General features: G+C 44.7%; 1 protein-coding gene across 11 annotated transcripts in view; it reads right to left on the bottom strand.

Annotated features, from left to right (window-relative positions):
* Positions 1-17,075, bottom strand: part of PPP2R5C (protein phosphatase 2 regulatory subunit B'gamma) — a 147,085-nt gene that overhangs the window by 33,034 nt on the left and 96,976 nt on the right. For all 11 annotated transcript variants that reach the window (XR_014021876.1, XM_081293411.1, XM_081293414.1 and 8 more), the window contains 3 exons: positions 3,130-3,240; positions 1,921-2,013; positions 1,709-1,839 (listed from right to left, as the gene is read on the bottom strand). Coding sequence is in view for 10 of the 11 variants with exons in the window: in XM_081293411.1 (XP_081149537.1) it covers positions 1,709-1,839; positions 1,921-2,013; positions 3,130-3,240 (335 nt within the window). In the remaining variant the exon portion in view is untranslated. The remainder of the gene's footprint in view (positions 1-1,708; positions 1,840-1,920; positions 2,014-3,129; positions 3,241-17,075) is intronic.

The raw sequence follows: 17,075 nt of genomic DNA, 5'->3' as shown, positions 1-17,075 counted from the left end.
ACAGAACCACTGGAAGCAAAGCTTTAATTTTAGGATTAAAAGGTTGGGATTTAAGTCACACCTGTTCGATGCTATTTAAATAGTGTGTATTTGTTCTGATAGATACCCACAGTAGGCAAGTAATGATCTTGTTAAAAAGGAAGTGCAGTACCAAGAAACATAAAACAGGAACATGACATTTAGGAGAATGACGTCATTCTCTGATTACAGAGAGTCAGGACTGGGCTCTGTTCAGCCGTGGGCTCCATGATACAAATGGGACCTGGGGAACTTGGAAGGAGTTCAAAGGAAAGCCACATACACAATGAGCACCAGTGCCAAAATGCCATCAGGGTGAAGACAAGGGCACAGAAGCGGCTCATATCTCCAACCACTGGGTGCCCAAAGGTCAGAAGGGAGAGACGGGTGAAGGAGGGCTGCTGTTCCATGAGCCTGTCTCAGCCCCTGCCTCCTCTTCCCTTGCCCAGTCACTGTGACGCAGGGAGGACCTGCCAGGCCTGCGTGTTACTGTGGCTGGCATCTTGGGCTCCTTCTTTGGGCAATGACCAGGGCCTGGCCCTGTGGCTAGACTACATGGAACTCCCCCACTTTCTTATCTCATGAAGGGACACTGTTACAGTGTTCCCATCATCACTAGGATTTGTCACTTTCTATAGTCAGATATCATAGAAAGGCAAGTTACTTGAGCAACTAAAATTACAGAATAAACTGCTTATTTGGTAAGCCTTCCAGGGACAGATGAGGAACCACAGGAACCGTGTTCTCCATCAGGCATTCATTTTGTGCCACTGTAGGCAGCTCACGACGCTGGTGCTGGGTCTGGGGACACAACAAAGCACAGGATGCGATAGGACCGAGACACTTTCAGGTGGGTTTCCAGGGAAGAGGATCCTTGGGAAGCCTGGAGAGCTCAGGGAACCAAGAGCTAGAAGAAGAGGGTGAGCCGGGAGGGTGACAAAGGTGGCAAGGCCCTGGCACGGATAGCTGGACGCGAGCAGAAGACTAGGAGGCTGCACCCCACCATCCAGAGAAGGGTGGGCGTGTGGGGGATGCGGGCAGCAGCAGAAGCTTGTTAGCAGTTTGAGGGACATTAGAATCCACGAGGCCTCGCCAGAAACGTGAACAGGGCTGGGGAGGCGGGGCTGTGTGAGGACGTTATGGCGCACCCTGCAATACTCCTTCTGCGATGCGGGCTGTCTGCGATTGCTCCCCAGGGTCCTGCAGGCCCAGGCATGGGTGCAGCGTTGGAAAGCTGTCCTGCTCTGCCCACTGTGCCCAGCGTGCTTCCTCTCCTGGGTCTGTGTTCACAGATGTTGCCAGGTTAAGGCTAGTTACTTCCCTGCTCATTCCTCTTCCATACTGAGATCCAACAGGAAAAGAATGAGGTAGCACACGGGTAGAGGGAACAAGTGGGTTCAGACAGTTAATCTATCCACATTTTTGGACAACCGGACAATTCAGCAGAAATGCAGCAAAGGAGGGAAGCCACCTATACAGCAGGGCCTGGAGCATGCAGAGAGAGGGTCAGGGAATGGAGGGAAGGAAGGAGGAGCAGCCTGGCCCATTGACACTGTGTCACTGGGCCTGTAGCGCCACGCTGCTGCAGCCTTCCTTTGCTGTACTCACCCAGGCCAGGGAGACGCTGGCATCAAATGTGAAAACGAACACACCATGCACAAGGAGGAACGCCACCCATGCAGAGACTTACCTATAAAATATATTATTTATCTGTTTTCTGATGTACGCTCTCAGGCCTAAGAATTTTCCATAAATTCTGTGAAGGGTGGTTTTTAGAAAATCTCTCTCCCGAGGATCCTCGCTGTCAAAGAGCTCTAAAAGCTTCAAGAAAAAAAGACACTCAGTGACATGTACACTCTGCAGATCAGGGCTCCTGAAATTTCAGTTAATCTGTGACCTTACCTGCAATACAAATTTCTGATCAATATATTTCTTCGCTATATTAGGCTGGAAATCTGGAGACTCTAAAAATCTTAAGAAAAACTCATAAACAAGCTAGGAGGAAAAAAAACAACAGTGAGTCAAACATCATGGAATTTCATCAAGAGATGCAAATATGCTTAGCTGAATCTTTAATGTCCTGAAAACATTAGATTTTTACAAAAAGCCACATCTCTACAGAATGACGACAGCTGGATAGTCAGGACTGGGCTCTGTTCTGTGCTGGGGTGCTGGGGAATGCGCCGTGGCCTTGCACATAATAACTAGGGATGGTTATTATTTTTTTTTAGTGAGAACTGAGACTTCCCTTAAATGGCACTTCAGTAGAATGCTTTCCATGGCCTATGTCACCCATGCTTAAGTAACTGCTCAGAGCCCACGGTGCACAGTTCAGGTCATGACCAAACTCTAGGTGGGATCTGCAACCTGTCACCTGTAAGTGTCCTGCAGTGCTGAGGCACAGAGCCAAGCTGACAGGAACTCTGGGTCTGCTAGGGAAGACAGGCACAAAGACGAGACCCTCAATGGCAGCTGCTATGATTCCCCTTGGTGAGTGTACAGGGCATCACTCTGTGGCCTGCCTGTCAGGAGCACATGTGGAAGCCAAGTGCTGAGAGGGGGAGGGCCTGGCTTCCAAGGAACCCTCCCCATGTGTCCCACTGTCTGGTTCCTTCCTCGTTTTCCCAGCTCTTTCTCTTCTGCCTTAGGGGTGATGTGCCCTCCCTATCTTCACGCCTGACCCTGCTTTGCTCATGCTGGCCTTGGTGCCTCTTAACTCAACAATCTTGTGTTTCACATATACATCATAAAAACGGGTCAGTCAGCTCAGGAGCCTGGGAACACAGTGGCACAGTTAAAACCAGGTACTGAAGGCTGGAAACATACCCGCCCAAGTCCTCTAGGCTTGAACTCAATGGTTAACCACCAACAGGGCACTGCCACAGAAGACTTATCAGTGATTCCATGTCTTTACAGTCAGTATCAAGTGTGCACACACACTTCTCTGCTAAAACATTTTTCTTTTATCTATAGTTTTGTAAGGTCCGTGCCACTAAAGACCCAAGGTGCACTGGCCAGCAGCTGAAGGCAGGCCTCTACTGAGCTGGGGGAACACATACACATGTGGCTGGCACCCTCCTATTCAGGCCTGCCATCCCCCCAGTCCAGCACCTGCAGATGAGGCCAGGCTGCTTCTAACGTTGGTTCGTCCTCCTCTGGGTCAAATTCTGCTCCCGTGGGATTGGAGGAAGGCGGCAATGTTCGAAACATGTTAACTGCAAACTAAAATCCACATAGTCTATGATTACAACCAGGAAGTTTAAAATATTTACCAAGAGCATTTAAAACACATTAGTAATCTTAACGATAGTTCCTTCTCATGGTAGAGTGACCTGTCGTGCAAATCAAATATCTGACATAAAGATAAAATCCAGCTGCAGGACAGGGACAAGGAGATGCCAACAGGGAGCCCAGCAAGCAGGCTGAGATGTCCCCTCTGGTCAAGGTCAGTGAGCGCTCACTGCTGCCCATTTCTTCTTCTCTTTACAGTTACTGATATCCAACTTGTGAAGTCATCAGCTACCAAGGCCAGAGCACCAGTGCTCGTTGTGTGTCATCTGCGGGGTGTTGACGTGAAGGGCAGCTGCAGTGGGTGCAGGTGGTACAGGAATGGAGGAGGAAAAAATGACCAGAAGCCCACAACTAATTAAAAAAAAATCTTTTAGTGAAAATACAGGAGTGATTTTCCTAAGATTGCAGTAGAAAGGGAAAAAACTTGGAATTTAACCCTGAGCAGCTCTGGCTGCTGCTGGGTGTGTCTCCAGCGATGTTCCCCTCTGTGAGCCAGGTGTGTGCCCAGGCCTGCGAGTCCTCCCAGACCTCCAGCAGTGAATCCAGAGACTGGTGGGCAGGATGCTCTTCGTCACCAGCCCACAGGCCCTCAGCAGAAGGCAGGGAGAGCTTTTCTTGCCCCCTGCTCCCAGAGCCCAGGGACAAGGCAAGGAAGAACAAGGAGCATAGACACTGAGGAGGCCACAAGGTCTGTGGGGGCCACTGTCTCCTCCGGGGCTTGTAAAGGGGGTCGAAGAATGGCATCGGTCATTGCCAACCCCCCTCTCTAGCTCTGTGCCTCCTGGGGCTGTGGAAGTGCTGAGAGGAGAGCAAGAAACGAGTCTCCAGCCCTCCTAACCTGCGGCTGTCTGGGCTCCCCTCAAAGCAAACAAACAGTAGGGGAGGGGTCAAGGGCTGCCTTCAGAACAGGAGGGGCACTTGGCTCTTCAGTGAGTGGGTGCTGCAGGGCCAGCTAGGTGCCCACTTGGGAGCAAAGGCCTCTGGGGACCAGGATGGCACCTGGCCAGAGGCAGAAGCAGATGGCAGAGTGGTCTATGGGGCCGCCAAGGAGACCACCATGGGACAGATGGCTCATGCAGCAGGGAGGCTGGAGTGTGGGGGAAGGGGTGGTGCTGTCCTCCCAGAGGCTGAGCACCACCTGGAGACCCAGGCGCACCACACAGGGAGGAACCACCACATTGTGGAGGCCACAGAGGGCAAAGGCACAAATGGGGAACTGCCTTCCAGCTCGGCTCAGGGGGAGCAGAGGGGCAGCCTCTCCCACCCCCACTTCAAGTCCCTCAGGGAGCTGGCTGCCCGTGGGGATGGGGTTAGGTGAGATTGGGCAAGTCTGAAAAGATAACTTTAAGCTCAAGGGGGCCCTGTAGCTAGAGATGACTGGAAAGCTAAGTTCTGCTCAAGATGTACCCAGGGCAGGAGGGTGTGATGTGACTGATCACAGTTAAAGAGGCACAGGTTCCCCAGTGTGACAGTTCACCTCATGCCAACCAAGCTAGGCTGGGATTTGGTTTATTAAAGACACTGACTGGGTGTCCTGTGGAGGTGTTTGTAAATGTGGTTTGCATCTATGATCAGTGAACTTTGAATAGAGATGACCCTCCATGGTGTGGGTGGCCCTCATCCAACCAGTCAAAGGCCTTTAAGATCAAAGCTGAAGGGAGAAGAGATCCCACCTCTCGCCAGCCCAGAGCTGCCTGCCTTCTACCCACTTGCCTCCTGCTGCTTGAAAACCCTCTCTCTCTCCCCGGCTCTTTCTCTTTCTTGGGTGAAATCCTGACTGAACGCCAGTTAGCTGGGGTTTCTTAGTGAACTGGTTGTGCTGTAGTAACTGCAGTTTCAAGTTGAAGCCCCCTGCAGTGCTCAGCCCAGGCCCACAGGCCATGTTCACTGACCATGTGCTGGATAGGTGCTTGCCTGGTGAACACAACACCTTGTTGTGACCCGTGGGCCCTCTTTCAGTATGGAATGTTTGCACCCCTCCTTCAGACGTTGAAGCCCTTAACCCCTCGTGGCTGTAGCCCTTAACCCCTCGTGGAGATGGAGCATGCAGGCAGTGTCCTTAAGGGTGGGTTCTGATCTTAGGGGAGATCAGACTTCCCCCACCCAGTTGCACTTGCTCAGAGGAAAGGCCTCGTGAGGATAAAGCCATCCTCTGCAAGCTGGAGCCCTGCCAGCACCTTGATCTTAGAGAGAAATGGATGCCCACAGGTCAGGCCAGCATCCTGTAATCTTCAGTTCTGGCAGCTCTGGCAGAATAACATGGCATCCTTGACAATGACCCTCCTAGAGCCACTCTGTTGATTAGAAGTATTTCTCTTGTGTAAGAAAAAAAAAAAAGTCTACTTGTAACTCCTACCCACCTTTCTTTTTTTTTGGTATCATGGATTGAACTCAGGGGCACTCAACCACTGAGCCCCATCCCCAGCCCTATTTTGTATTTTATTTTGAGACAGGATCTCACTGAGTTGCTTATTGCCTTGCTACGTTGCTGAGGCTGGCTTGAACTCGCGATCTTCCTGCCTCAACCTCCAGAGTGGCTGGGAGGTGTGTGTCACTGCACCCGGCTTGAAAAGAATTTATAACAGGTGAGTCCACTAGGAGAATGGTGGCCTCTCTCTTCCAAGCACACACTGAACATTAGGTTCTGAGAGTTGGGCTGCTAGGAGATACATTCCTGGGAAAGGGGATAAGTCCCTTTAGCAGTAGCTTTTTTTTGAGAGGGGATATGGGGGATTGAACTCAGAGGCACTCGACCACTGAGCCACATCCCCAGCCCTAAACTTTGTATTTTATTTAAAGACAGGGTCTCACCGAGTTGCTTAGCGCCTTGTTTTTTGCTGAGGCTGGCTTTGAACTTGAGATCATTCTGCCTCAGCCTCCCAAGCTGCAGGGATTACTGGTGTGTGCCACTGTGCCTGGCAATATTATCTTTTTTTTTTTTTTTTTTTTTTTTGAGAAAGAGAGGGGAGAGAGAGGGAGAGAGGGAGAGAGAGGGAGAGAGAGGGGGGAGGGAGAGGGAGGGAATATATATTTAGTTTTCAGTGGACACATCTTTATTTTATTTTTATGTGGTGCTGAGGATTGAACCTAGTGCCCCGCGCCTATCAGGTAAGTGCTATACCGCTTGAGCCACATCCCCAGCCCAACATTAGCTTTTTAAATAAAAAACCGTGGCAGAGCATGGTGGTACACACACTTGTGATCCCAGCAGCTTGGGAAGCTGAGGCAGGAGGATCAAAGCCAGCCTCAGCAACTTAGCGAGGACCTAAGCAACTCAGCAAGACCTGTCTCTAAAAACACAAAAAAGGGCTGAGGATGTGGCTCAATGGCTAAGAACCCCTAGGTTCAATCTCGGGTACCAAAACCAACCAACCAACCAAACTACAACAAGAAAAAAATAAAAAACCCTAAATAACAACAAGAAAAACTCACAAAGCTGTCATTTGTTAGAAAACATCACAGCTGGATGGTCCACAACCAGCAGCAAAAACTGAAGCACAAAGCTGACAGCAGAACTCTCTTCTATCAAAGCAATGAGGAAGTGTACCAGATAGGAAGACCACACCTCCCCCCCCCAAACCAATACTCTCAATGCCTAGGAGATAACTTCCCAAGTCAGAGGGCCTCAGTGGAGTGAGTAGAGCCTCTGATAAGAGCCTCAGGAAGACCTGAGGAAAGGGAGAAGCTGCCATCCACAACAGCGGGCTCACAAAGCAATTCGCAAGGGGAATGCAAAGTGGTGGTTTTTTTTTTTTTTTTTTTTTTTTTTTTCTGTGTGTGTGTGTGTGTGGGGATTGAGCAACATCCCATCCATTTTCACTTTTTATTCTGAGTCAGGGGCTTACTAAGCTGCCCATGCTGGCCTGGCACTTTCGATCCTCCTGCCTCACCCTCCAGAGTAGCTGGAATCATAGGTGCGCACCACAGTACCCTGGTTGAACGCAACCTTTAAACAAGTTTAGCTGAATTTTTTATGAACTCAAGGAACTTAAATGGCCCCTTTCCTCACCAGTCTAGTGATTTCTAGTTGGCTGTCATGGTGCCAGAACTTGGAAATGAAAGCCCAAGTCACATACTGCTCAGACTCAAGCGCTGGCACCTAGGAGGTCCTCAAGTACTTTCTGAGAGCAACTGGATCCTCTGGGACAAGCACACATCAGTCATCTTTGAACTGTGACACCCAGTAACACCTGAGAACTGTGAAATTGCCAGATCAGACAGCCCTCGACTGTACCGTGATAACAGTCAAATGTGGGTCCCTCACTGCATGCTCTCCTACTCAGGCGCATGTTTTCTCCTGATACTTTTCTCAAATGTAACCAGAGAACAGGGGGTTCTGGGGTGTCCTCTTCCTGCCCCACCGGCGACAGCACAGGTACTCAGCACATTCTCCAGGAGAACAAAAACAGTTCTGTTGCCACTTTCTCTATGGCCACAGATGCTTTCAAAGAATGCAATCTTCCCTCTAAAATAAGATGCCAGAATATACTATTTAAGGAAAGAAAGCTATATTTAAAACTTTTATTTTGAATAGCTTGCTATTTTCATCATCTACTCAAATATAGGTTGAATATACTTTATCTGAAATGCTGGGGATCAGAAGAGTTTTGGATTTTTTTGGATTCTGAAATATTTACATAATGAGATATCTTAGGGATAATATCCAAGTATACACAGGAAATTTAGTTTTCATATGCACCTTACATATATATATAGCCTGAAGGTAAACCTAAAAATCCTTTTCACTTAATTACTTTTTGTACTTTAGCTTTTTTTTTTGAAGCCTGACAATAATTTTATACAACATTTTTAGATGCCTGCATTTTGACTGTGACCACTCACATAAAGTTGGATGTGCAATTTTCCACTTGTCATGCTGATGCTCAAAATGTTAGAGATTTTGGAATATTTTAGATTTCAGTTTTCAGACTAGATGCTCCAACTACATGTTCTTAAATAAAATGTGAAAGCACGGAAACAAAAACCTACAGAATCTTTGTACAATACTAATAAAAGACATTTAACTACAACTATTGAAACAATGAATAAGTTTTTTAAAATATCTTTTAAATTTTTACATGAACACAATTTTATTTATGTGGTGCTGTGGATGGAACCCCAGTGCCCCACTCATGGAAGGCAAACACCCTACCACTGAGCCACAACTCCAGCCCAACAATGAATAATTTTTATAAGTATTTTATAACTGAATGCACAAGATCTTACTTCAGATAAGCATGAAAATATGATAGCCACAATTATGTGTATGAATGTAGTTTATTTTATTTTTTTTTGAGTCAGGGTTCTCATTATGTTGTCCAGACCGATCTCAAACTTGTGTACTCAAGTGATCCTCCTGGTAGCTGGGCTGCAGGCTTTTACCACCCACCTGACTTGAGTTTGTGTTTGCTATAGTAGAGACAGAAACCAGGACCATGAGCATGTCATCCCCAGCCCTTTTTATTTTACTTTGGGATAGGGTCTTGCTATGATGTCTGGCCTGGAACTTGTAATTCTCCTGCTGCAGCCTCCCAAGTAGCTGGGATCACAGGCGTGCATCAGTGTGCCCAGCTTTGGCTTGAGTTTACTTAAAATCCCCCCCCCCCTTTTCCATTGGTGCATTATAGTTGTACATACTGATGGGATTTATTGTTACATATATTGTTACATAACAATATAATTTGACTGATATCACTCCCCACTCCCTCCCCACCTTCCACTGCTTGTTCCCTTCCCTTTACTGCTCTCTCCTTGATTTTCATGAGATCCACCCCCATCTTTCTCTTCCTTTTTCCTTGCTAGCTTCTGCCTATGACAGAAAACATATGACCCTGACCTTCTGAGTCTTATTTTGCTTGACATTATGATATCCGGTTTCATCCATTTTCCTGTAAATGCCATAATTTCATTTTTCTTTATGGATGAATAAAATTCCATTGTGTACATACACCACATTTTCTTTATTCATTCATCTGTTGATGGACACCTAGGCTGGTTCCATAGTTTGGCTACTATGAATTGTGCTGCTATAAACATGGGTATGCATGTGAGGCATCCCCCAAAACCTCATGTGTGAAACAATGCAAGAAGGTTCATAAAACAAATGATTGGGTCACAAGGGCCTAAATCCAATCAGTGAAATAATCACCTGATGAGATTAACTGAGTAATACTGAAGGCTGGTGGGGTGTGGCAGGAGGAGGTGGGGCATGGGGGCATGGCTTCCAGGTATATAGTTGTATTTGGCAAGTGCAGTTTCTTTCTCTGCTTCCTGATCATCATGTGAACTACTTCCCTCTGCCACACTTGGCCACCATGATGTTCTGCCTCACTTTCTATGGACTAAGACCTCTGAAACTGTGGGCCCTCAATAAACTTTTCCTTCTCTACAATTGTTCTGGTCAGGGCTTTTAGTCACAGTGGTGAAAAGCTGACAAAACACTGTAATATGATGACTTTAATCCTTTAGGATAAATACCAAGGGGTGGTAGAGCTGGGTTGTATGGTGGTTCCATGCCTAGCCTTTTGAGGAACCGTTAAACTGGTTTCCATAATGGTTCTACTAATTTACAGTCCCAAGAACAGTGTAAAAAGTGGTCCTTTTTCTGCACATCCTCTCCAGCATTTATTGTTATCTGTATTCTTGATGACTGCCATTCTGACTGGTCTGAGATGAAATCTCAGTGTAGTTTTTTTTTTTTTTTTTGGTACAGGGATAGACTCCAAGGGAACTTAACCACTGAGCCACATCTCCAGCCCTCCTTTATATTTTACTTAGAGACGTGGTCTTGCAAAGTTGCTTAGGGTCTTGTTAAGTTGTTGAGGCTGAATTTGAACTTGCAATCTTCCTGCCTTAGCCCCCTGAGCTGCTGGGATTACAGGTGTGTACCACTGTGCCCAGCTTCAGTGTAGTTTTGATATGCATTTACCTAATTGCTAATGATGTTAAACATTTTTTTCACATATTTGTTGGCCATTTACTTTAAAATTTTTGTTTTTCAAGTTTAAGAATAGAAAATCTATACATGATAAGTAATAATTCATAATATTTGTAATCCAGTTTAATTACTGTCATTTAAGAATAACAATGGCTTTGGAAGTTTATCATAACTGTGGGAGAAAGGTTAGTTTTATATAGATTCTAAATAATGCATCCCAACATTTTTTAATGACCAATTTCCAAAAATGTTGGAAGAACTGTATAGTGAATGGCTACCACCTAGATTTTGCCATCAACATTCTAATAATTTGCTTTATCATAAAATAAGTTTTAAAAATAAAATGTGAGGAGGTTTAGAATACTTCAGAACTTTTAGTCACAGAGGTGAAAAAGCTGACAAAAACACTGTAATATGATGACTTTAATCCTTTAGGATAAATACCAAGGGGTGGTAGAGCTGGGTTGTATGGTGGTTCCATGCCTAGCGTTTTGAGAAACTACTGGTTTCCATAGTGGTGGTACTAATTTACAGTCCCAAGAACAGTGTAAAAAGTGGTCCTTCTTCTGCACATCCTCTCCAGCATTTATTGTTATCTGTATTCTTGATGACTGCCATTCTGACTGGTCTGAGATGAAATCTCAGTGTAGGCTTTTTTTTTTGGGGGGGCGGGGGGTACAGGGATTGAATCCAGAGGAACATAGTCTGCTCCCACATGCTATAAGTAAAGTGATTCGGGACATTGAGAACTACAGGGCTTGTCACTTCTCAGCCACATGTGTAGAGCCAACCAACTTCACACTACATCCCCTGACCCCCAAACCCAGAATTCTAGTTGATGCACATAGCTGGATCAATATATTTTAAAAAGAGAGATGAAGTAGTCTGTGATTTTTATTTTATTTTTAATTTTTTTGGTAGTACACAGGGATTGAATCCAGGGCCCTGTGCATGCTAGGCAGCTTTCTACCACTGAGCTACATCCTCACTACACTTTTTACAATTATTGCTGGATCATCTGTGTGGACAGAACTGTTTACTGAGAATATGTTAAAAACGAAGCAGAGACTTACGCTTCTAGCAGGATGGAGTAACTGGGATGGGGTTTATTCTACTCCCTGCAATGACCAAGAAACTGGGCAAAATTACATGGAATAGTTTTGCAGACACTGAATTTCAGGTAATGAAGGTTAGTGATCCCTGAGAAACAGCGAGCCCTACAATCACCTCAGCTACAGTCCTGACAGATCTGCAGGCTGCAGGGCCTGGAGACAGAACCCAGGTGGAGACAGCAGCCAGGGGCTAAGATTCACAAGGTAGGGTTTCACACAGGAGACACTGACCCAGAGGTCTACGGGGTCCCTCGTCAAACAGCAGAAGCCAATCCACAAATGTGTATGAGAAACTACCAGAGTTGGGGGAAAAAAACCACCCAAAGGCTTAGTGAGAACCCAGAACAGCCTGGACCTCCATATCCATGTTTCAAATCCTTGGATTAAACCAACCAAGGTTGAAAAATATTTGGAAAAATGTTTTGTTTGTACGGAACATGCCTCTTTGAGGGGTCCTGAAGCCAGCCCCCACAGAAACCGAGGGATGATTATACCAGCCCAGCACTGGGAATAGTCCCTTCTCCCACCAAGCAGACTGGAGAAACTCATAATTCATGGAACCTTGGATTCATCATCAGAATGCCCTTGTCTCAGTAGCAAGCAATGAGCCCTCAAATCAATATGGCTCAAATCTTACCTAACACAAGAACAAAAAGAAGTACCTTAGTTATACTCACAAACAAGTCTCACGAACATTAACAGAAATACCTAAGTGTGCAGCACTCAACAAGGCAAAATTCACAACGTCAGACATCTCACGACCACACATACCGGAGGATTGAGAGTTCAAAGCCAGCCTCAGCAATGGTGAGGCACTAAGCAACTCAGTGAGACCCTGTCTCTAAATGAAATACAAAATAGGGCTGGGGGTGTGGCTCAGTGCTTGAGTGCTTCTCAATTCAATCCCCGGTTAGCCCCACCCACACACAAAAAGGCCAAAGAAGCAGGAAGATATGCTTTACAATAACCAGAAAAAACCAGTCACTTGAGCTCAATTAGAACTGCCATGGGTATCAGAATTAGCAGTGAGGATATTAATTCTTTTTTTAAAATTTTTTTTAATTTTTTTTTATTGGTTGTTCACAACATTACAAAGCTCTTGACATATCATATTTCAAACATTAGAATCAAGTGGGTTATGAACTCCCATTTTTACCCCAAATACAGATTGCAGAATCACATCGGTTACACATCCACATTTTTACATACTGCCATATTAGTGACTGTTGTATTCTGCTACCTTTCCTATCCTCTACTATCCCCCGAGGATATTAATTCTATGTATTGAAAAAGTTACGTCTAGATGTGGAAGATGTAAGAACAGACACATCAAACTATTCGATATGCGTGAGACATATGAGATGAGAAATGTGGTAGATGGAATTAAAAACAGATGGGACACTACAGAAAAGATCAGTGAACTTGAGGACAGGAAACTATGCAAATAAAACATGGGGGATGAAAAGAATCGCACAATCGGTGTGGCTCAGTGGCAGAGAGTGCCAGCACGCACAGGCTCTGGGTCTACCCCCCAGCACTGTGAAGAGAAAAGAAACAGCACCAGCGAGCTGCGGGATGACTAAGAACCCTCACACATGCATCACTGGGGTCCCTAAAGTGGTTCTGATAAAGGGCAGGGGACAGAATTTTTTTGTATATGTGGTTCTAGTAATTGAACCAGGGCCTCTCTACCACCAAGCTACGCCTCCAGCCCTTTTTATATTATTTTGAGACAAGGTCTCACTAAGTTGCCCAGGCTGGTCTTGAACTTGTGATTCTCTTGCCTCAGCCTCTTGAATCACTGGATTACAGGCATGTGCCACCACACCCAGCAGAAAAATGTTTTTGAAAAGATAATAGCAAGAGGGGGAAAAAGAATAAAGAAAAAAAAGTTAATGGCCAGTTTTTCAAATTTGATGAAAACTACAGATAAACTCTAGACACAAGATAAAGGGAACCATGCCACAGCACATCACCATCAAATGGTCTGAAAAGAGCAATGAATGAGAAAATCTTACAAGTAGCCAAAGGGGGAAATATTTTATACCCAGAGGAACAATGTAATGACCACAGATTTCTCATCACAAACAATGCAAACAAGACAGCCAGATGAGCACTGAAGTCCAAGAAAGACCTTCAGACACATTTAAGTTGAAACAGTCCATATCACCATCAGGAGACCCACACTACAGAAACGTGCAAGGAAGCCCCTTAACCAGGACACCAAGAGCAGATGGGCCTCTGGACCTGGACTTCCACAGTGGAATGGAGATCACTGGAAACTGGAAAATGTCTGCAAAGATGTTACAAATTATAAAATCTCTTTAAAAGACAACCACTTAGAACAAAACTAATAATGGATCATGGGGTTTGTAACATGAAGTAAAATGTGTGGCAACAGCAGCAGAAAGACTGGGAGGGAAGAAACAGGACCACTGTTGAGGTTTTCTTACACTCTACATGGCATTGTAACCTAAGGCAGACTGTGATATTATTAAAGATGGATTCTAGAAAAGCTAAATAAACACTTAAGACCAAGAATATAAGCAAAAATAAATGTTGGCGAGGATGTGGGGAAAAAAGTACACCCATACATTGCTGATGAAACTGCAAATTGGTGGAACCACTATGGAAATCAGTATGGAGATTCCTCAGAACACTTGGAATGGAACCCTCATTTGACCCAGTTATCCCACTCCTAGGTTTAGACTTAATGGACTTAAAATTGGCACACTATAGTATTGCAGCCACATTGAGATTTACAGCAGCTCAACTTACAATAGCTAAACTGTGAAACCAACCTAGGTGCCCTTCACTAAATGAATGGATAAAGAAAATGAAGTACATTTAAACAATGGACTATTACTCATCCTTAAAGAACAATGAAATGATGGCATTTGCTGGTAAATGCATGGAGCTGGAGAATATTGTGCTAAGTGAAATAAGCCAATCCCCCCAAACCAAAGGCCAAATGTTTTCTCTGACATGCAGATGCTAATTCACAAAAAGGCAGGGGGACAGGGAAGAACAGAGTTACTTTGGATTAGGCAGAGCAGAGTGAAGGGAGGGGAGGGTTGGAGGATAGGAAGGATAGAAGAATGAAACTGACATTATTACCCTATGTGCATATATGACTGGTGTGATTCTACACCAGGTACAACCAGAAGGATGAGAAGTTACACTCCATCTATGTAGGATGTGTCAAAGTGCATTCTACTGTCACGGATAACTAATCAGAATAACAAAATCAAATGACAGAGTTGAAGTTAAAAAGCTGACAGAGGAGGGGCTGGGGTTGTGGCTCAGTGGCAGAATGCTTGCCTAGTTTAGGCGAGGCCCTGGGTTTGATCCTCAGCACCACATTAAAAAAATAAATTAATTAATTAACAATATTGTATCCAACTACAACTAAAAAATAAATATTAAAAAAAAGCTGAGAGGAGATAGAATACAGTCATAAGCAGCACAGAACTGACTCAAAAGAAAGCAGAAAAAAAGGAAAGTGGAATGGAGGAGAGATGGGACAAACAGGAAAAAACAGCACAGTGGTACTTTTTTTTTTTTTTTAATATTGTCTGAGGATTAAACCTAGGGTCTTATGCATGCTTACCACATGCTTTGCCTCTGAGCTACATCTGAGCCCAGATGGTAAATTTAAGCCCAGTATATCAATAATCACATTAAAAGTAAGTTATCTGAACACTCCAATCAAAAGGCAGAGATTATCTGATTGAATAAAAAAGCTAAAACCAACTATATACCATCTACAACAAGCCACTCTGAGCACAAAGATACAAACTGACCAAAAGGAAAAGCAGGGTGGAGGGTCTGTATGAGTAGCTCCCAGGGCACATGATACAACAGGGGTGGTGGTAAGGGAGCAACCTACAAGAAAACACACACTACAAGGCATGCACCAAACCACAGGAAGCAAGACTCGACAGGACTGCAGGACAGAAAAGGACAAGACTTACAAATAGAAAACAAAGAAACAGAGGCTGGGCTGTAGCTCAGTTGGTAGAGCACTTGTCTAGCAGGCACCAGGCCATGGGTTTGGTTCCCAGGGCCACCAACCAACCAACCAACAAAGAACATCCTTATTTACAACAGCACCAAAAAATGAAATGCTGATTGAGGAGCCTAAGAAACAGGAAAAGAATTTGTAAGCTGAGAGACACAAAATGAAGAAGACCAAAATGGGAGACACTTCTGCTCTTGCTTTCAAGGCTCATACTGTTAAGATGCCAATTCCCTCCATATCCACACAAAGACATTCCACCTAAACCCTGAAAGGGCATCTGGTAGATGAAGACTTTTAATGTTTTCTCCCCCTGCCCAGACAGGGACTCGCCAAGTTGCTGAGGCTACCACTGAATTTGCAATCCTCCTGCCTCTGCCTCCAGAGTAGCTGGGGTTACAGGCATGCACCATCATTCTTGGCTGACAAACTGATTTTAAAACACAAATGGAAAATAACTAGAATAACCAAAATACTTGAGGAAAAAAACAAAGAGGATTAACACAACCTGATCTCAAGATTTACCACAAAGTGACAATACTGAAGAGAGCAGGTACTGGTGAACAGGGAGATCCACAGACAAAAAGAACAGAAGGTAGTGGAGTGCAGAAAGTCTCACTGATAGGGTCGGTTGATTTTGAGAAAGACAGAAAGGCTATTCAATGGAGATGGGTCAGTCTTTTCTTTTCAACTTTTTAAAAATACCTTTATTTACTTATTTTTATGTGGTGCTTGAGATTGAACCCAGTGCCTCATATGTGCTACGCAAGTGCCCTCCCACTGAGCTACAACTCCAGCCCCTTGGTCAGTCTTTTCAACAAATGCTGTTCAACAAACAGAACACTTTAACATCCAAAGGTGGACCTTAGTCAAAATGGATCATAAGCCTACATGTAAAATGTAAAACTATGATGAAAACATAGGAGAAAGCCCTTCTGAGCTTAGGTTAGGACAGGTTCCTTAATATAACACCAAAAGCACCTCTGGTAAAATTGTAAAGTGAATTTCATCTCAATTAAAAACCTTTGCTCTGGGGGCTGGGGTTGTGGCTCAGTGGTAGAGCACATGCCTTGCACGTGCGAGACCCTGGGTTCCATCCTCAGTAACACATAAAAAATAAATAAGTGAAATAAAGGTATTAAAAAAAAAGATCCTTTAAAAAGTAAAAAAGAAAGCTACAGAGTGAGAAAAAATAATTGCAAATCATATATCTGCAAAGGATCTATATGCAGAGTATATAAAGAAATCTCGGGACTGGGGTTGTGGCTCAGTGGTAGAGTGCTTGCCTGGCATGTGTGAGGCCCTGGGTTCGATCCTCAGCACCACATAAAAATAAATAAATAAAGGTATTGTGTCCAACTACAACTAAAAAATAAATATTAAAAAAAAAGAAAAAATCTCAAAACTCAACAAAAGGAAAATAACCTAACTAAAAAAGGGCAAATAGTGTGAGGAGATTCACCAAGCAAGACAACACAGGGCAAGCATGCTCAGCATGACTAGTCATTAGGGCAGCGCAGACACAGCAGGATGTGAGCAGGCTCAGCTCATGCACTGCTGGGACAGGGGCCAAATGGCGGTTTCTGAGGAAGTCAGACGTGACACTACTCTGATGATCCCATTGCTGGGTGTTTACCCAGGTTGAATGGAAACCCATGTCCAGAATGTGTACATGAATATTCACAGCAGCTTTACTGTC

The sequence above is a fragment of the Spermophilus citellus genome, assembly GCF_964194105.1.
Source record: "Spermophilus citellus genome assembly, chromosome: 4".
Taxonomy (NCBI): Eukaryota; Metazoa; Chordata; class Mammalia; order Rodentia; family Sciuridae; genus Spermophilus; species Spermophilus citellus.
The sequence above is the reverse complement of the archived record's forward strand: the minus strand, read 5'-3'. Positions and strand labels throughout refer to the sequence as shown.